The sequence below is a fragment of the Petaurus breviceps genome, unplaced genomic scaffold (assembly GCF_028583685.1).
Source record: "Petaurus breviceps papuanus isolate PSGF00001 unplaced genomic scaffold, PetGlider_PUasm1.0 90721, whole genome shotgun sequence".
In the NCBI taxonomy this organism is placed as follows: Eukaryota; Metazoa; Chordata; class Mammalia; order Diprotodontia; family Petauridae; genus Petaurus; species Petaurus breviceps.
In genome coordinates, this window is record NW_027187322.1 from 2,788,800 (window position 1) to 2,808,112 (window position 19,313).

Here is a 19,313-nt window from a genome sequence, read left to right on the forward strand (position 1 = left end):
CTGGCACGTCCTGGGCACCGGGGGCTGGCACGTCCTTGAGCACCGGGATCTGGCACGTCCTGGGCACCAGGGGCTGGCATGTCCTGGGCACCAGGGGCTGGCACGTCCTGGGGCTGGGAGCTGGCATGCTCGTGGTCTGGCGGCCAGAACCAGAACCGTTGGGACTGTGCTGCTTGGGTTCCTGTGCTTTTCCTTCCTGCCAGTTGGGGGGGCCTTTGCACCAATCCCCATGTTCCTCCAGGCCCTGCGCTCCCTGCTGCGGTACCCCCTGCCCCTGAGGAGTGGGAAGGAAGCCAAGATCCTGCAGCACTTTGGCGATGCCCTGTGCCGGATGCTGGACCAGCGCCTGGAGCAGCACCGGGCATCCAGCCGAGGTGACCTGGGGGCCAGTGGGTAGGGGGGCAAGGTCCAGTCCACCTCATTTCCTGGGCCCAGGACTTGATTTGTGACTGTCCCATGACCCTCCAATGCCCCATCTCCCAACCAGCTGATAAAGAGTGATGGTACAAACTGGTGGAGTCAGGAGCCTTGTCAGGGGTCCAGGCAGCGGCTTGGGGTGGGTCCCCTGACCTCAAAAATGCCCCTTATCGTTGGGGCGTCCAGGAGGTGGAGAGGACCCAACCCTGGAGCAGCTTCTCTCCAAGAAGCATCACTATGCCTGCCCCCTGGGCATGGCTGGCACAGAGCACACCCAAAGGGGTCTGCACTTGGGCACGTTCCTCACCGCGCCCCTGAGGAAGAAGGAATTTAGCCAAGACCACTCTGCTAGGAAGTGTCAGAGCCAGGTTAGGGAAACAGGTCTTCAGGGGTCCATTTGAGAGCTCTCTCCATTGAGCTTTAGGAACCTCAAGCTGGAGGACTAGGGCCCCAGCTCTGCCACGAGCTCTTACTTTCTGACTCTACACTAAGACCTTCCCTCCTTGGGATCCAGATGTGGCATTGAACCTCCTAGCTCTGCCATCCCCAGTTCTAAGGCTCCTCCCAGCTCTGCCATCCCCTGTTCCAAGGCTCCTCCCAACTTTGACATTCCCTTTTGTAAGGCCCTCCCAGCTCTGCTATCCCCTGTTGTAATGCCCTGTAAACTCTGCCATCCCCTGTTCTACGGTTCCTCCCAGCTCTGCCATCCCCTGTTGTAAAACTCTTCCACCTCTGACATTTCCTATTCTAAGGCCCCTCCCAGCTCTGCCATCCCCTGTTCTAAGCTCCTCTCAGCTCTGACATTTCCTGTTCTAAGCCCCCCCCCCCCCCCCCCCCCCCCAAGGATGGGGTTGCACCCTCCCCTACACACCCCCCCCCCACCAGGTCTGAGAATCCTGTTCTCATGCTGTGATTCTTCCCCAGGTCTAGGTGAGCCACCAGTCTCTGAGCTCCCACAGAAGGGGTTAAGTACACTGCCAGAGGATGCAGGCCCTTCTCAGTCGGTGAGAAGGGACCCCCTAAAGCTCACTGGCTTGGGGGGATGGGGATCTCTGGAAGGAGGGGATTCTTAGAGCAGCCATTTAACACTCAGCAGTCATGTCCTAACTGTCCACGAGGGGAACAGGGGGTGGGGAGGAAGTGTGTAGGGGAGGGTGCAACCCCATCCTTGGAGGAGCTGAGAATCTGCCAAGGGCAGTGGTCTGGAGGGAGCAAGCACGGTGGGGGGGAGCAGGAGGGAGGGAACAGCTGGGAGGGGTCAGGAATTCTTCAATTCTTCAGGTATTCCCCCGCCCCCCAGCCCAGCTGAACTTTGAAGGGAACTAAGACCCTAAGGAGGGAGAGGGAGGAATGAGTGCTGGGGGCAGGACTGTCACATTGGGTTATCAAGGATACCAGAAAGTCTTTGGAGCAGAGCAGGGAAGAGAAGTGGGAGGCTGTGTTACCCCAAGCTTTGACATAACCAGAATCTAGGATGGAGGCACGTGGAGGCTGATTGGCAGTGGGCAGAGGCTGGGGGCCGGGAGACTATTGTCCAGGGTAGAGGTACAGAGGGGCTCTGGGTATGTGTGAAGAAGGGCTCTGAGTGCCAGAGACTTGTGGGTAATTAACGGGACTTGGCCCCTATTGGGATCTGTGCAGGCAGCGGAGAGGAAAGAGTTAAGGATGTCCAGAAGGTGGCTAGCCTATAAGGATGCCACCATGAGGATGAGGGACATTAGGAGCTCAGGAGAGGCCCTGACACCATGTGAACAGATTTCAGAGTGGGCTGTACCTTAATGATAACTTAAACCTGGTGAGGTCACCAAGAGTGGGTGGAGAGATGAAGGCCTGAGACAGCCTTGGAGAATGCCCACTTAGTGCCAGCAAAGGCTGCCCCCTCAGGGATGAGTCTACCCCCTTGGGGAGGGGAGGGCAACTTGGAGAGTCAGGTTCACCAGCCTCCAGGCAGGAGAATTGAGGAGGGGTGGATGTGGGGGTCTCTACTCTCCTCTGGGCCTGGGAAGCTGTTGGACTCAGGAATGCCTCTCTTCTGCCTGTCATAGGGCCTAGGCCAGCCCAGGGCTGATGGCTGTGGAAGCTATAGGCCGCCCAGACACTCAGCCGCTCGGGCTCTGCTCCTGATTCTCTACAGGGAGCAGCTGGTGAGCTTGGGATGGGAGTGGGGGGTGGGGGTTGGGAGCAGGGACATAGCCTGGATGCAGTGCAATGAGGCCAGGCATCCACTGTGGCAGGGGCTGGGGGACACTGACCCTTCCTCTGCCTCTTTTTTCAGGATCCCAAAAGCCTGGGGTCCCTGACCAAGGAGGAACTTCTAAGGAGGTGTGAGCAGGAAGCCCCCAGGGTAAGAGCCAGGGGTGGTGAGGGTCCCCAAGAGGCTAAATGGGAGACTTGCCATCCCCTTCACGGATCTGCTTTGGCCTTTGGCTTTTGGGGCTCATGAGAAGTCGGCTGCTCAGAGACTGACCTGTGTCTCTGCTGTGGAATGAAGTCTGAGGGGGAGGGTTGGCCCTTAGATGGCATCCAGTCTGACTCATTTTATGGGAGAGGGAACTGAGCCTGAGAGAAGGAATTTTCATGAAGCCCCCTGCAAGTGTGATTCCTATCCAGGTCCTCTGACTCGATTTCTGGGGCCTCCTCACTGGACCATGAGGGATGACCCTTGTCTCTTCTGCCTCTTAAATTAAGCTTGCTCTCCCTGTCTGGTCAGGTGGCCCTCAGAAGCAGCAGCCAGCCCTGGCCAGCCCTGCGTTCTCTCCTTCACAGAAATCTCATCCAGAAGACCCAGCAGCCAGCCAGGTGAGGCCCAGGGCTCTGTCTGGTTCTGGAACCCCAGGAGGGCTCAGACCTGGGGTGCCAGGGGCCACTTCTTCCATTGGCTCTCCTGCCTTCCTCAGGTACTCGCTGACGCCCGGGGGGCTGGAGCTGTGCCAGGAGCTGGCAGAAGCCAAAGGTCTGGGAGAGCTGCCTGCCAGCCTACGATCTAGATCCACCCAATCCCCTGGGAGGGAGGCAGGAGATGGGCTCCAAGAAGCTGTGGCTCAACTGTGAGTGCCCCCCTCATCATGGGACTACCTTCCAGACAGCCATCGTATTCCTGGAACTATTCCCCACCCTCCCGTCAGAGCCTCAGAGGAAGGTGTGGTGGGCTTGGCACCTCTTCACAGCCCTCTGTGTCCCCACAGACGCACCAGGACCGCAGCTCCAGAGCTGCCCCTCGAGCTGGGGCCAGGGGAGTACAGGATCCTCTTGTGTGTGGATGTCAGTGAGACCACGGGGTAAGTGGGGGACGGGAGGGTGAGGGCAAGGAGGCGGGACTAGGAGGGAAGCCGTGCCAGGGAGTGCCAAGGGCTGCATGTGGGGGCATAGACTCCGTTATTTACTAAATGTTGGCAATGTCCCTGAATCACATGTTTCCTTCATCTGGCTCTTAGGATTCCTCCCCCCTGCTCTGATGCACCCTGTCCCAAAGCCCCCCTCCCCCCACTTTGACCCCCCCCCCCCGTCTCAAGTTCCCTCCCAGTCCTGACATCCCCCCTTCTAAGACCTCTCTCGGCCGTGACACCATAGTCCTTAGAGTCAAGGGGAGAGTGTGTACTTAGGGCTGGGGTTCTTTCTGTGCCCATAGGGGCAGCCATCGACCAGAGATTCTGAGGGAGCTGCAGCGCCTAGGGGTCCCTCATGATGTCCGAAAGCTACATGTTGGGGACTTTGTTTGGGTGGCTCAGGAGACCAGGCCAAGAGTGTCCAGTAAGGCAAAGGGAGGGGTGCCTAGGGTGGGGTGAATGGTGTAGGGAGTGGAAAGAACCAACCTAGCTGCTGCCCCAGGCCGGCCTGGCGAGCTCGTCCTGGACCACGTGGTAGAACGGAAGCGTCTGGATGACCTTTGTGGCAGCATCATCGATGGCCGCTTTCGGGAGCAGAAGGTATGGAGGGGCCCTGAGGCTTCCAGTCCTGCCTGAGACCACACACAGGACCTCGACTTCTCTGTGCCCATTCGACTCTAAATCGAGAATTTCTTCTTTGGCTGGGTTCGAATCCTGATTCTGACAGCTCTTTGGCAGGTCTCTTCCCATCCTGGGGCTCAGTTTCCACTTAGCATGTGGGATGTGACAGGGAAAGTCCTGCAGACCTGAGACCTGGAGAGAAATGGGAAAGGGGGCAGGGGAGGCCCCCAGGCCTGACCTTGTGGCCCTGACTTCCCCAGTTCCGCCTAAGTCGCTGTGGCCTCAGCCGCAGGGTGTACCTGGTAGAGGACCACGGCTCTGCCCACAACCTCAGCCTCCCTGAGAGTACCCTGCTGCAGGCGATCACCAACACACAGGTGAGTCTGGGAAGGGGAGGGGACCCAGGCTAGGCCCCTGGGGAGCCCTAGCAGGACCCTCACCATCCCCACTTGTAACCCACGCCCCCTCTCAGGTGATTGATGGCTTCTTTGTAAAACGAACAGCAGACCTGAAGGAGTCAGCAGCCTACCTGGCTCTGCTCACCCAAGCTCTGCAGAAGCTGTACCAGGTGAGGAGGGGCTGCCATTGGCTACGTGGGACCCTGGTGGATGGCCTGGAAGGGCCCATCCACATTTTGTCTTTGTTAGGGTCAGACCCTGCAGTGCCGACGCTGGGGGGCTGAGGAAGACCTTGGGGCTAAGACCCCGCCCTGCACCCTCTTCACTTTCAGTGACTTCAACGAAGGGGCCATGAAAACCAGAGTGAGCCCCCTGCCCCCTCCCCCCTCGCCCCTGCCCCACCTCGTCCTTTTCCTTGGCTCCCTCCCCCCTCCCCCCTGTCCCCGCCTCATCCTTCCCCTTGGCTCCCTCCCCCTCTCCTTGGTCACAGCTGTGCCCACTCCAGGCCTTCCCCTTTTCCCTAGCTCTCCAGCTCCCCAGCCTCTGGGCCTTCCTGCTAAGATGCTCACCTTCCCTTCCTGCCAGGCCCAGTCTGTGAAGGAGGTCTTTGCCCGGCAGCTGATGCAGGTTCGGGGGGTGAGTGGGGAGAAGGCCGCCTCGGTGCTGGAGAAGTATGCCACCCCTGCTCGGTAGGCCCTTGAGCCTGGTGCCAGCCCTTTCCTCTTCCTTTCTGGGCTCCCACACTCTTTCCCACCTGCAAGGCCCACTGCTCACCTTTTGTTGATGTAGTTTAGTCTGGAGGAGCAAGCCTCTGTTGCTTCCTCAGTCATATGAGGGAGGACAGTCATGTAGCCTGTTCACATGGTCTCAGAGGGCCCTTTTAGCTTTAAATCCAGGGGTGTCCCCTGAGGTATGGGTTCCTACTTCCTAGCTCTGTGACCAGCCTCAGGTTACCTATCTGTAAAATAGGGATTCTTACTTTCCTCACAGAGTGGTTATGGGAAAAGCCCTCTGTGACACACAGTTGCAGATATAATGTGAGATGTTACAGTGATACCAGTCAGTCAGTGAAATTTGTTGAGCCCATTCTGTGTGCCCAGCACTCCCTGGAGAGCCAAATGAGCCCTGCTGTCAAGGGGCTTACATACTGAGGGAGGAAGCAGCTTACACCCTATGGTTATATGCCAAACTCCTATGAAGCCAGTTCCTTAGCCCACCTTGGAGGGAGGTTGAGTCCTGAGAGGGGAAGAGAGCCAGATATCCCAGGGGTTGGAAGTGAAGAGGGGAGAGCATGCCAGGTATGGGGAGTAACAGCCAGTGAGCCCAGGGGCATGGAGGTAGGAGATGGAAACCTGTCTAGTGGGATTGGAGAGTGCCCAGAGGGACAGCATTTGGAAAGGCTGCAGGGGGCTCTTTGCATGTGGCCCTGGAGAGGGCTCAGGGAGTCACAGGATGTTTTCAGAGGGTCATTTTGGCCACTGTGTAGACAATGGGTTGAAGCCTGCCCAGATGCGATCTGTCAGGGGAGAGGTCTAGGGGTTGAGTGAGAGGGAAGTGCTGAGGATGGTGCCTGGGGAAATTGAGAGAGGAGGCTTTAGGGAAAAGAGACCATGGGGTCAGCTGGGAACACAGTGAGTTCAGTTCTAAACGTCTGTTGAACTTGGGAATGTGGCATGAGGGGTCAGGAGAAAGAGCAGAGCTGAGAGGACCCTGGGTGTGCTCCATCTCCAGGGGGGAGCTGAGTGTAGGAGAGGAGAGCCCAGGATAGTATCTTGGGGAAGATTCCCAAGTAAGGGACAAATATGATGAGGATCCAGCCTTGAAACCTGGAGGAGTGGTCAGACAGGCAGGAGAACTGGAGAGACCGGGGATGAGCAGCAGTGTCAGAGGCTGCAGAGAGATCAGGAAGGTGGAAGATTAAGAAGAGGCTCTTGGGTTTGGTGAGTAAGAGATCATTGGTAACTGTAGAGAGCGGTTATGGTGGAATGGTGAGGGCAGAGGAGAGCGGAGAGAAAGCCACGGCAGAGGTGGTGGTGTAGATGGCTTTTTCTGTGATTTGGCCATGAAAGGGAAGAGAGTATTAGGTTAAGTTAGCTGGATGCTGAAGTCTGCTAAAGGCTTTTCTGGATGGGGGAAGTGGGACATGAGGAAATGAAAGATGAAATTTGCTGATTAAAGGTGGGTCTGTCTGCAGGGGGTGGGGGGTGCAGAGGGAAGAGGTGGTCTTGACTTGGAGAAGGCCACATTTCTGGAGACAAGTAGAGAAGGGAGGTGGGGGAGGCTCAAGGAGACAAACAAACAGTGAGAAGGGAGGAGAGTCTGGGAGTCAGCCAGCACTAATGTGGTTGTCCAGATTTTAAAGAAGGTGAAGCCAAGCTAGAGGTTAAGGAGCTCTCCCCCAAGTCGCACAGCTCAGGCCCCTGTGGTCTCTGCTTCAGCTCGGGCAGCTTGAACAAGTCTCTCAGGGTTGCGGCTGGGAGCCTGCTGGGCACAGGGATGGGCCTAGCACTTCTCTGCCTGCCCCAAAGCAGGCCAGCTTTGGTGCACTGAAGGATGGCATCCCTCGGGGGGGGGGAGGGGGGAGGGGGGATGCAGCCCCTCCACTGCTCCACTCTTCAGAGCCTCCCTTCCACTTTTTACTCAGCCTGCTGGCTGCCTATGATGCCTGTACCAGCCCCCAAGAGCAGGAGAAGCTGCTGAGTTCCATCAAGTGTGGGCGCCTGCAGAGGTGAGGGCTGAGGGCTTCTGGAGGGAGGGGGGAGGCGACCTTGGCCAGGTTCCCCAGTCACCTCCCTCTTCCCTCCTCTTCCAGGAACCTGGGCCCAGCCCTGAGCCGGACCCTGTGCCAGCTTTATTGTACCTCTGGACCACTGGCCTGAGCCCAGCCTGGAGGAGCCCATGGTGCAAAGCCCGGGGGTGGGGGGATTGGATGGGAAATGTTCTGGATCTAATAAAAGTCTCAAACTGCCAGCTTTTCGAGTCTGCTGGGGGTGGGTGATCACTGACAGGAGCCATGGAGCTGTCCTCTATCCCGTGGGCCTCCGTGGCCTCTGGAGAACCATATAGATGAGGCGCCAGCTTGTGTAGATGTTGGCTGTTGAGATGCTTCTCCTCCCCTGCATGGGATCTGCCCAGACTAGGCCCAGTGCCTGGGGGCACCCAAGGGGGGACAGGCAGGGCCTCCTCTAAGGATTGTGGTTCTGGCAAGGAAGCCAAGGCTCCTCTGGGATGGGCAGACCTAGAACCATAGGACCAGGGATGGGGGGCCTGGCTTCTCATTTCTGGTCTGTTCCTAGCTGTGCATAAGGGCCCTGGCCAAGTCTCCTTCCCTGTCTGGTCATCTGAGGAGGGCCTGGTTTTTCTTTCCCCACCGTAGAGCTCCCACACCAATCACTCCTGCCAGATTTTTCTCTTTTTATTGATTTTTCTCTATTCTTGAACAGCTTCTGATGTTTTCATAGGGAAGCCCCCCCTTCCTTCCCCCAGACCCCTAGAAGGCATAGGCCCCCACAAAAACAGTGAGCCTCAGCACAGAGCTGGCCCGGTAGCTCATGAGGGAGTTCATGGTCACCATCTCCAAGTCCAGCACGTACTCTCGAGGCCCCGTCACAGGCCTTGCTAGAACCAGCATGGCGCTGATGTTATTGATTTGCTGCAAGAGAGGAGAGAGCACTCAGGCATTAGGGGGCCTGGACCCCTCCCCTCCAGTAGTCTCTTCATTCTGTTTTAAGGCTACACTGCCCATTCGAAACATCTGGAGTTCCAAGGCACTTCCATCACCTTGGCCTCTGGCTTCCCTCTGCCAGACCCCAGACTCTCTGGGTTCCCTTTCAACAACAGCCCTTCCCCCACAACTCACCACCCTCATGAGGGGCAGAGGGGAAAGGGGTCAAGTTCTTTTACCTCTCTGGGCCTGTTTACTCACCTCTAAAATGGACGGGTTGGATTCAGTATCTTCTGAGGTCCCTTCTAGGCCTAGACCTATGATCCTTCCTGAGACTCACTGGCTGGGGTGCTGGCTCACCTTTGTGACCCTTCCTCCATTTCACCTGCCTCTAACCCACTCATCCTTCAAGGCCCAGCTCCTATGAACCTGTCAGACAATGGTCTGACCTCCTAAAGTTCCTGGGCTCAAATTCCGGACCAGAAACTGCGTTGTCTTCTCAGATTGTTTCACTGATGTGAGTTCTCTCCCTCTGGGTTAGGATTCTGCCTGTCCCACACAGCTAGTGTTTGCCAAATCGGCCTTGAGTTCTCTGAGGGGGGAACAAAAGGTGGGGAACTCTGGACCGGAGAGATTGAGCCTTCAGGAGATAGCGTTAGGGAAAGTCTGGGTGATCTCAGAACAGGAAAGCCCACCTCCTTGGTAGGCCTGCTTTGGCCCTCCCGGCTAGTTCTGCCCCTCACCCAGGACCATACCCTGATGTAGAAGTCTCCCTGAGGGTTTCCGGCACGGATCTGGAAGGCATTATAGGCCCCAGGGTAAACAGAGGTGGCCTGAATCTGGAAGACATCTGCAGGGACGCTGCGCTCTGACGTGATGCTCATATAACGGTGGACGATTGAGGATGGCTGTTCCCGGCACTGAGGGTTGGAGGCTGGACAGAGGCACCGGCTGCAGAAGCAGGGAGTGAGCGGTCAGGTCAGAAGTCCAGAGAGCTGCCCCTTCACTGCCCCCTGGCTCTGCCAGGCTCGTTGGGCCCGGCCCGCTCGCCATGCTGCCCCTTCACTCTGGGCCTCCTCATCCTCTCCCTCTCCCTCTCCCTCCCCCAGGGTCCTCCCGGCTCTAACAGGCCAGCTCAGGAGCCATCAGTCACCCATGGCATCCTGGAGGGCAGGCCCAGCACCATGTACCTGCCACAGAGCACGCACTAATGCACCATTCCTCAGTGTCCCAGCTCTGAGGCTAGTCTCTTATCCAGCTAGTTTGGGTGTGGGGAAGGGACTCAAGCTGCCTGGGATAGACTCACTTGTCAGACACCTGGACGTATGGCTCCAAGCACCGGTTGGTCTCCACACAGCGATAACCCCCGTGGAAGTTGACACAGCTCTGGCTGTCAGAGCACTGGTGGGAGCCAGACTCACACTCATCTATGTCTGCGAAGGATGAGAGGTCAGTGGTGGCCTGGAAGCCAGGTATGACCCCCTCCCCCACCAAGGTGTCCCCACTGCTCCTAGCCCAACAGACCTTGGCAGAGGCGGGTGCCCAGCAGCTGGTAACCTTGGGGGCAATGGCAGGAGAATCGGCCTGGCTCGTTGGAGCAATGATATTGGCAAAGGTAAGTGGAATGTCTGCACTCATCAATGTCTGCAGGGGATGGACAGAGGAGGGAGGAACAGGAAGTCAGGTGAGGGTCTGCAGGACTGGGGGGGAAGGGACAAGGGAGGTCAGGTGAGGGTCTGCAGGACTGGGGGGAAGGGGAGGGACAGGGGAGGTCAGGTGAGGGTCTGCAGAACTTGGGAGGGGTAGGGGAGGGACAAGGGAGGTCAGGTGAGGGTCTGTGGGACTGGGGGGAGGGGAGGTCAGGAGAGGGTCTGCAAGACTTGGGGAGGGGAGGGACAAGGGAGGTCAGGTGAGAGTCTGTGGGATTGGAGGGGAGGGGAGGTCAAGAGAGGGTCTGCAGGACTTGGAGGTGAGGGGAGGGACAGGGGAGGTCAGGTGAGGGTCTACAGGACTGGGGAGGGGTAGGGTGTGGGAGGGATGGGACCATGACAGATGGAGCCTAAGAAAGACAGCAGCTCTAGAGGAAGGACCTGTCCCCAGAAAGGCTTCCCTAACTGTTCAAGCCCACCCATCATCACCCACTCCATTATCCACTTGAGTTAGGTCAAGTACAAGGGCAGGGGAGCTGGCAGCAGCCTGGGATTGATACATCATATCACTAGATACAGGTAGCTGCCATTTCCCACGTGGGGCCAGGCAGATAGCCCCCACCTGATGGCACTACCCATACTCCTCCCCAATGTGGGGCTGAGGAGGGGTCCCAGGAGGCTGTGGGCAAAGCAAGCCCAGCAGATGTGCTTGTTCAATTGCATAGAATTGGGCAGGAGTGAAAGCCACGGCTCTGTCTGCCCAACACCGGGCAGCCTTCCACTGGGATTCTGCCTTTTGTTTTTTAATTGACAAAATGACCTGTACTCAAAGGCCTCTGAGACCCTTTCCATCTCTGATGTCCTAGAATCTCGAACCCTCCTGGCCACTCCAGATCTGACATTCGATGTTCTAGGGCCCTCCCAGTTCTTATGTTCTATGTTCTAAGGGCCCTCCTAGCCCTGACATTCTATGGTCTCCAACTTCCTACTGCACTGAGTCCATATCACAGAGTCAGGCATTACTCATATTCTGTCTCAGAAGACTATCCAGTCACTGTCCAGTGTGTCTTGTCGGGGGGGGGGGGGCCTGGGACAGAGCTATCCCCCAATGGGGGTCAGTCACCGTTGCAAGAGAAGCCATCCCGATGTAGTTCATAGCCTTGGTTACAGCGGCAAAGGAAGGTCCCATAGGAGTTGAAGCATCTCTGCTCGCAGGGTGCCCCCATCTCACACTCATTCACATCTGGAGGCAGCAGAAGCCAGAGTGGGAGCTCAGCAGAGGGGAGAGCAGCAGGACCCCAGCCTCCATCCCACTGGGGTAGTTCACAGGTCGGGGATGCCTCGACCTGGTCCTGAGGTTGGGCCTCTAGGAAGCCACAATTTCACCCTGCTGCCCACCCTGATTAGCCCCCCTTTCCCACAGGTTGTCTCACCTACACAGGAGCGGTTGTTGGGGCCCAGCTGGAAGCCAGGCTCACACTGGCAGGTGAAGGAGCCAGGAACGTTGACACAGCGATGTTGGCAGTAGCGGTAACGGCATTCGTCTATGTCTGGGGGTCAGAGGTAAGGTGGTTTGGAAGGACAGCAGTGGAGGTTAGGGTGGCTGAGCTATTGTGTGCTTTGTTGGACTTCAGTCTTTAATCATCTCCTTCAGGGGGCAGCAGGTTTCAGGGGTGGGATCTGGGTTTCTGGGCATCTCACTTACCCACACACTCTGAGCCCACTTTTCTGTAGCCATCAGGACACGAGCAATGGAAGGAACCAGGTAGGTTATGACACTCTTGACTGGGACGGCAATCGTGGAGGTCAAGTTCACACTCATCTATGTCTGGAACCCAGAAATGTAGGTCAGAGATAAGACGTATCCCCAGGGCAGCCTTGGGTCAGGCCAAGGCATAGCCAGAACAGATGGCCATCCAGTCCTCCAGACCTCGCCCAGCTGAGACCCTCTTGAAACCAGATCGCCTCCCTCACAGCCGCTGAGATGTGGGAACATTGTACAGCTCATGCACTTGACTACAAAACCTCCACCTCAGGCACCCATAAATGAAGACTGGCTTCTGATGCCCTTGCTGCTGGATAGTTCTAAGGCCCCAAATGATGCCATCTTCTTGCTTGTAGATGTACATAATAAAGTCCCAGAGGCGGGCTGCACAATGGCCTTGTTGGCGCTTTTGTTCTTGACCTCAGGTTCATTTTCATGCCAATCAAGGAGCATTATGGGAACTAAGATGAGCTTTAAGCCTGGTACCCAAGCTCCTGTGATAATCAGGGATTAAGCAAAAGCGAAAAGGGATTGTCTATCCACAGCTCAAATAGTTGCCTGAGACCCTGAACTACATGTTTACAGCCAAAAAATAAAAAGACAATCAGCCTGTGTTGACTTTTTTTTAACTTTCTAGCTAGGTTACAATAGCCTTCTGCTATGCACTGAAGGAAAGCTACTTCTCCTCCAACAGGGACCAACCCCAGCAGAAGGGAAGAGTGGCAGACGGCCCTAGAGAGGAGGCGTAACGGGAGGACAGCAGATGGCAGCAGAGAGCAGGTTGGCGGTGCAAGTCAGCCAGGAGAGCACAGGTGTGCTACCCATGGAAGGAGAAGGGAGACCTCCCGAGAAGAGCGACGAAGAGGCCATCTAGAACATCTGAGGACTTCTGCAGCGGCGGGGGCTCAAGAAACACCAGCCATCCCTGTGGCCCAGCCCCCGGGGGGCCCCGCTGTGTGCCCAGCCTCAGAGGGGACCCACTGTGTGCCCAGCCCCCGCGTTCCCCCATAGTGTGCCCTTCATACAAGTGCCCCACCAGAGTCCTGGCTCACTGGTGCTCCATCCCCCTCCATCTCACAGCAGGAGAGACTGAGGTCCAGGGAGGGGCAAGGATCTGCCCAGTTTCCTCAGGCTCTCTCTGGCCAGTAATGGAAAAACGTACAAGAGGGAGGACCACATGTGGGCACAAGGCAGATCTTGTGTCACCCAGTTTGCTCTGCACCAGTGGCACATGGTGGCCCCTCTGGCAGGCTCTGGTTCTGAGTATGACCCACGGAGCACCTCAGTCCTGGAGCAGGCTGTGGCTCCCTGGGTGAGGGAACCCTGCATGCTTCCTAGGTGTGGCAGAGTGGAGGAAGCTGCAGCCAGGCAGACAGGCAGGCCGCACAGGGCTCCCACAAAGGGCCCTGGACTTACCTATGGTCGTTTGGTTTTCTTGCCTTCTTATTGGGTGGGTGGGGGAGAGGAGGGAGAGAATTTGGCATGGAAATAAACATGTCTCCATGCTTAAGAAATATATAAAAAGTTCAAACAAGCAAAGCACAATGCAGAATGCATAGCTCTGACAGTCGCCCCAAATTCATCCCGGCCCAAACTGAATTCCCTGTCTCTCCCCTTGAAGTCAATCTGCCACCAAACTCTCCTGGAGTTTCTGGAAAGGGCAGCACCTCATTCCAAGCCACTCACTGTCCCTGGGAAGGAAGCTGAGGGAGACCCTTCCACGTGAGAACAGTCCCCCTGACCCCCCAGGACTGTTCCCCCCCCAGCTTACCCACACAGTTGTCCTGGTCATCGGGCTCATAGCCCTGTGGGCAAGGGTTGGGGCGAGGCGGACCAGGGGCCGGAGGCCTGGGAGGCCTTGGCCAAGGAGGGGGGGCCCCCTCTGAATGGACATCATTGATGACGGCAGCTGAGCGAGGCAGGCACAGGTAGCCCCCGTAGTGGTTGATACACTTCATCTCCCCCTTACATGCATCGGGGATAGTCTCGCACTCGTTCACATCTGTGGGCAGAGTGGAATGGGGAGATTGCTGGGCAAGGGGGGCAGCCCAGATAGCTCCAGCCAAAGAGAACCAGGAGCTGGGGGGTGTGCTCTCACTGCCCTAGGAGGATCATGCCAAGAGACATCCATCCTCTGGGAGGGAACAGAAGAGGGTTCAAATTGGGGAATCCATGATTCCCAGAGGGGTACCAATTTGTGCCAAGGTCACTCAGTCAGGAGGGGATCCCAGGGATCAGATTTAGAAGAGCCCTGGAGAAATCAAGTCCAGTCCCCTCCATCTCAAAGCTGGAGAGACTGAGGCATAGGGAGGACAATGGGCTTTCCCAGTTTCTCTGGGCTTCTGGCTCAGGGGTCTTTCTACCGGGCCCAGAGGGGAGAGTTGGTGATTCTGGGGACTGTATTTCTGCATAGGAGCCTCCCCCACTACTTGCCTTCCTGAGTACTGACTCAGAGCTACAAGAAAGGACCCCCCACCAAAGCCTGTTCACAAGTGCCCTGTGTCCTAGAAATAGCCCCACCCATTCCCCACTGACCATCCCCACCCCAAGTAATGAGCTCATGTTCAGAGAGGTCTGTGACCCTAGGAAAAGGGGATGGCTATCAGCGCTTAGTTGTGACTCAGCTTGGCCTGGTATAGCTGCTCCAGGACCAGAGAAGCCCGCCTGGCAGCAATGGTCAGAGTCTTTCAGAGACTGCCTGGGAGAGGACATTCTCCAGGACCCCAACGCAGTCTGGGACAGAAGGGACAGGGCCACTCTGGCCTGCAAATCTCTGAGAAATCCGCTGGCTTTGGGGTGAAGCCATCACAGACCAGAAAGCGCTGACCTGGCTGGCCCTGGTGAGCAGCAGACTAGGCTTCATCGATCTCTTAAGCTCCACTTCCCCCTTATACTGACTGCAGGAAATGGACTCCTGGGGGTCCCATCGATATTCTTGAAACCAACACATCCAAAATGGAGCTCATATTTTCCCCCAAACTCATCCCTTCTCCAAACTTCTTTCTTTCTGTTGAGGCTGTTGACATCCTTCCAGTCACTCACTTTTGCAAACTTGTCTCTTCCCTTTCCTTTGATTAACAAATCTGGTCAATCTCCCCACCCCCGACATCTCCCATTTGTCCCCCTTCTCTCCCTCCACACAGTCACTACTTTATTTCAGGTCCTGCCACCTAATTGACCTCCCCAACTCCAGGTTTTCCCCTGCTAATCCATCTTCCACACAGATGCCAAAAGTGATGTTTCTAAAGGACAGTTACTCCCCTGCTCAAAAATATTCAATGGCTCCCTCATGCCCCTAGGATAAAACAGAAAATGCTCTGTAGTCTGGTTCCCACCTACCTCTCTGGTCTCATTCACTATTATTCTCCTTCATGCACCTTCCCCTTGAGTCAAAGTAATCTAACTGATGTTCCTCAAACTCAGGCCTCCGTCTCCCCTTCTGTAACTGGGCAGGAGCTGTTCCTGACTCAAGAACTCCCAGCACCCTTCAAAGCAGAGCCCAAGGGCCACCTTCTCCAGAAGCCTCCCCAGAAGTTACTTTGTATTACTCCTAAACATTTCAGAGATACACGGGTGATACTTTATGTACCTATGCTCAGGTCCTTTAAGTTTACTGAGTCCCCCACTGACTTTCCTTCTGGATGCGGCATGTAATTACTTACTCCCACATTGGTCATTAGAATATAAACTCCCTAAAGGCAGGGACCCTTCTGGTTTGGTATGGTCTTTTATCCCCAGTGCCTAGAAAGTAGCAGGTGTTTAATAAAAGATTGCTGGTCAAGGATTAATTCTATGATGCCTGCTTTCACAAGGACCCACAGGCTCAGTAGTATTAGCGTTCACCTTTTACAGATAAAGAAACAGGCTCAGACAAGTCAAGGGGGCTTGCTATGGCTGACCAGGGGAGACTTGGAGCCTCTGAGTATGGGGCTCCTCACTCCACCTCTCAGATTCTGGACCATGGCATCAGGGAAATGATGACATGAGTTGTAGTTGACTTTGACTTGAGGGAGGGATGGCTGTGCAAGGTCACTGGCCTCACGTTCTCCTCTGGAGCCATCTGGGTCCAATGGCCAAATATTCATCAGGACTGGAGATGGCCCAGGATGCATTGGGAGACCCTGGGTCTTGTAGGTTAAGGTCTTCTGGTAACTCTCAACAGCCCATCAAATTAAGGCTTAGGTGCCCTCATCTCAAGCTCCCCAGACCCCTGAAGTGATTTCTGAAAAGCTCAGCCTTCTCATCAGCTCTCTCTCATAGAAAAGGAAACCAAGAAAGGAAGAGTGAGAAATAGTTCAAATCCCAACTGGCCACTTGCTGCTACCTTTGGGACCCTCTCGAGGCCTCAGTTTCCTGCTCTCTGAATGCAGAGGCTACACTCTATGATGTCCAAGCCTCCTTCCTCAGCCAGAGTCAGAGCCTTCATTTGGGAAGTATGCCCTCCATCCTCTCCACACAGGGGAGCCCTCATACTCACCCTTACAGTGCTGACTCTCTGTGTCCCATTCATAGCCATCGGTACACTCCTAGAGCAACAGGAAGGAAGCAAGGTCAGGCTCCAAAGCTCGCATTCTGGGGCAGAAGCTCTGGTCAGTGGGCTTAGGGAGAGGGCTAGGAGTGGGCTCTAGCTTTCAGGTCTGCGAAGTGCTTGGCAAAGACTATCTCACTGGATTCTTCCAAGAACTCTCTAGGTCAGGTGTGGTTGTAACTTGCATTTTATAGATGTCAAAACTGAGACCCAGAGAGGTGGAGAGACAGTATCAGAGGCAGGATTGAAACCCAGGTCTTCAACGCCATGCCCAGAACTTAGCACCTTTGGGTTTGGTTGGGAGATTGTGAGGATGCTCCCCAAACTCTGCCCTTGCCCCTGCCTCTACCCCTTCCTCTAGCCTCATCTCAGGACCCCCTGTGTTTTCTTTTCTCCCCCATCCCCTAACCAGCCCCCTCAGTTTCCTGCTTTTCCCCCTCTTTCTCCCCTCCCCAGTCCTGTCAAGTTCCAGGGCTCCCACCATGTAGCTGTCCGGCTCTTCAGGGTCCTGGGGAGTTGCAGTGCCCAGAAGAAACAGCAGCAATAGCAGCTGCCCTCGGAGAAAGGAGACAAGAGGGAGCATCCTAGGACCAAGGAATGAGAGCCTGCCTCAGCCTCACCTGGGTCTGGCTTGTTGGAGGCCCTGAGCCAGCCAGACCCTATCCCCTGGTCCTGCCCATCTGCTAGGAAGGGCCCAGGCACCCTGCCTCCCACCCACACCACCTCAGACTCAAGCCCCAGACTGTCCCAAGGGAGCCAGCCAGCCCCAGCTCCCAGTCTCATGCTCTCATCCACCAGCCCTCACTCTCTTCCCAGGCCCTGATATCTTGGTTCCCTGGACCGTCATCCTTCTGCATGTGGGGGACCTTACTTCTTACTACCCCCAGGCCCAGCCCTTCCTTTCAGTCCTGGTTTCTTCTTCAAGTACCAGGCATTTTTGTGCCTCCCTCCTCTCCCACCTTGCCTCCCAGTCCTCAATGCCCCACAAAGGTTCTACCCACAGAACCCTGGTGGAGTAATAGAGGTTCTTATTCCTAATTCTCCCTTTGGAGCAGGGATTCCTCCACCAGGTCTTTGGAGAAGACCAGCTTTCTGCCTCCCAGCTCTCCCCACAGAGCCCGGCTGTTCCGCCCTCACCACTACCCAGGAGACCCAGACTGTTATTTGCCCCCTTCTCCTTTTCCCCTTGGATCCAGGCTGTTCTCCTCCCCGCCTCCTCACCGGGCCCAGCTGTTCTGTGTGCCCCCTCCCCCATCAGACCCCAGGCTCTTCTGCCCCTCAGCTCACCCAGAGGAAGTGTGGCTGACCTCCTTGGTCCCCTACTGCCATGTCTCCCCTTGGACCTCAGCCTTCTGCCGTGCAGCTGAAGGCGCGGGACCCCCGCAGTCAGCCTGCACTCCAGCTCCCCCAGGGACAGTGGGACCAAGCTCACTGCTCAGTCCCCCAGCCCCAGGCTCCCGCAGGCCAGGGCCAAGGGAGCGGGGTCTCAGGCTTATCCTCGGGGACCTCCCCAAACTTTCCGGCTCTCCCCTCCCCCCGCCCCTCGGCCATTCCGCTGAGTCGGCAGTTTCCGCTCAGCGGGAGCCCTGGCGTCCCGGCTCCCAGCCCCCTCCCCCCCCGGGGTCTCAACACTTACTTGAGGCTGGAGCGACCCGAGCCCACCCCCGCGGCCCCCGGGGCTTCGGGCTGCTCTGAGCCTGTGGGCTTGGCGAAGCTCCGCTCCCTGGACAAGCGGCCCCAGGAAGCGGCCGCCCCCCGCCCCCCAGCCCGCCCCGGACACGACACGGATTCCTGAGCCTGAGCCAGGGGGAGGGACCCGAGCCCGAGCGAGCCCACCGGCTGCCGGCCCCCACGCAGCCATGGCTGGCGGCCGCCCCGTCCCGTCCCGCCCGGCCCAGCCCAGGCAGCCCGGGCTGTGGAACCGGAGCGCCACGGCCAAGGCCAGGACCAGGGCCAGGGTGGCTTCTGCCTCCTGTTCTCCTTCGGGTCCTACTCTCTCTGAGCTGATGAGCCTGAAACACGTCTGAGGCCCTCTAACCCCAGAGCCCCCCAATTCCCCTAGGTTAGAACTGAGAGAACCTAGAGATCCCCAGTACTCAGGCCTGAAGCAGTCACCCAGAGTTCAGGCTAGAACTGGGATCCCTAAACCCCCAATCTCTCAGGCTAGAGCAGAAACACCCTGGGTCCCCCAAGTTCACCTTGAATTGCAATATTCAGAGGTCCCCAATATTCCCCCTCTCCCAACCTGAAGCTGGAAGATCCTGGTTTCCCCAATTCCCCTGGGCTAGAACAGAAGATCTCTGGTGCAGATGCCCGCCCTCCCCCACACCCCCAAACATACCACTCCTGGGTTGAATCTGAGAAATCCTGGCCCCTTCCAATCCCTAAGTTTCAGATTCTGGTGCCTCCATTCCAAGCCTATAGCCAAGAGGCCTCTCTCTCCCCTGAACTTGTCCTTCCCAATTTGCACCTGAGAAATCTTGTTCTCTCTCTCCTCTCCAAATGTCTCTGAGCAGGAACCAGACCCTAATCCTCTGTGCTCTAAATTCCTGCATCTGGAGATGAGAGACCCAAATTCCCACAAGCCCCACACGCTGTAGCTGAGAATCCCTGGCCCCTGCACTCTGAGTTTCAATTCTTAGGCTCTCAGGTTCCTGGACTTACATCTGAAAGGGGATTCAGAGACCATGTAGTCTTGGAGCTAAGACATTCTACCGTATTCTTCTCCAGATACCCCCAGCCTGGAGCTACAGGAATCCTAATTCCCAACAGCTCTTGAACCTGGAGATGAGAGATCCAGATTCCTTCCACCTAAATCCCCTTAGCTTTGGATCAATAAACCCTGGTCTCTCCAGTGCTCCCAGGCTGCAGCTGAAGGGCCCAGTCCATTCCTAGCCACTCCCCCCCCCCCAAGCATTTTAGAAGCTCCTTCTTGGGCAAGGCAC

General features: G+C 56.7%; 2 protein-coding genes across 5 annotated transcripts in view; one reads left to right on the forward strand and one right to left on the reverse strand.

The window, feature by feature from the left end:
- The window catches only part of MUS81 (MUS81 structure-specific endonuclease subunit), an 8,313-nt gene extending 581 nt beyond the window's left edge, over positions 1–7,732 (forward strand). Inside the window, exons 2-16 of the mRNA XM_069066374.1 lie at positions 229–374; positions 1,342–1,421; positions 2,463–2,561; positions 2,693–2,761; positions 3,128–3,216; positions 3,315–3,464; positions 3,603–3,695; positions 4,046–4,167; positions 4,246–4,343; positions 4,625–4,741; positions 4,837–4,932; positions 5,012–5,125; positions 5,348–5,451; positions 7,407–7,490; positions 7,575–7,732. Of these exons, the coding sequence (XP_068922475.1) occupies positions 229–374; positions 1,342–1,421; positions 2,463–2,561; positions 2,693–2,761; positions 3,128–3,216; positions 3,315–3,464; positions 3,603–3,695; positions 4,046–4,167; positions 4,246–4,343; positions 4,625–4,741; positions 4,837–4,932; positions 5,012–5,125; positions 5,348–5,451; positions 7,407–7,490; positions 7,575–7,641 (1,528 nt within the window). The 3' untranslated portion in view covers positions 7,642–7,732. The remainder of the gene's footprint in view (positions 1–228; positions 375–1,341; positions 1,422–2,462; positions 2,562–2,692; positions 2,762–3,127; positions 3,217–3,314; positions 3,465–3,602; positions 3,696–4,045; positions 4,168–4,245; positions 4,344–4,624; positions 4,742–4,836; positions 4,933–5,011; positions 5,126–5,347; positions 5,452–7,406; positions 7,491–7,574) is intronic.
- A 424-nt stretch (positions 7,733–8,156) lies between these two features.
- Positions 8,157–18,861, reverse strand: EFEMP2 (EGF containing fibulin extracellular matrix protein 2). 4 transcript variants are annotated; one of them, XM_069066372.1, is made up of 11 exons: positions 18,839–18,861; positions 16,850–16,952; positions 16,318–16,366; positions 13,612–13,842; positions 11,781–11,903; positions 11,509–11,625; positions 11,199–11,318; positions 9,951–10,070; positions 9,733–9,859; positions 9,182–9,377; positions 8,157–8,414 (listed from the first exon to the last, which is right to left on the reverse strand). In XM_069066372.1, exons 2-11 carry the CDS (start codon positions 16,949–16,951, stop codon positions 8,253–8,255), a joined length of 1,347 nt encoding a protein of 448 aa, XP_068922473.1. In that variant the 5' UTR covers position 16,952; positions 18,839–18,861; the 3' UTR covers positions 8,157–8,252. The 4 variants fall into 4 exon arrangements, with proteins under 4 accessions (XP_068922473.1, XP_068922472.1, XP_068922470.1 ...); XM_069066371.1 differs by lacking the exon at positions 18,839–18,861 and adding an exon at positions 18,567–18,585; XM_069066369.1 differs by lacking the exon at positions 18,839–18,861 and adding an exon at positions 18,005–18,155.
- Positions 18,862–19,313: the final 452 nt, after the last annotated feature.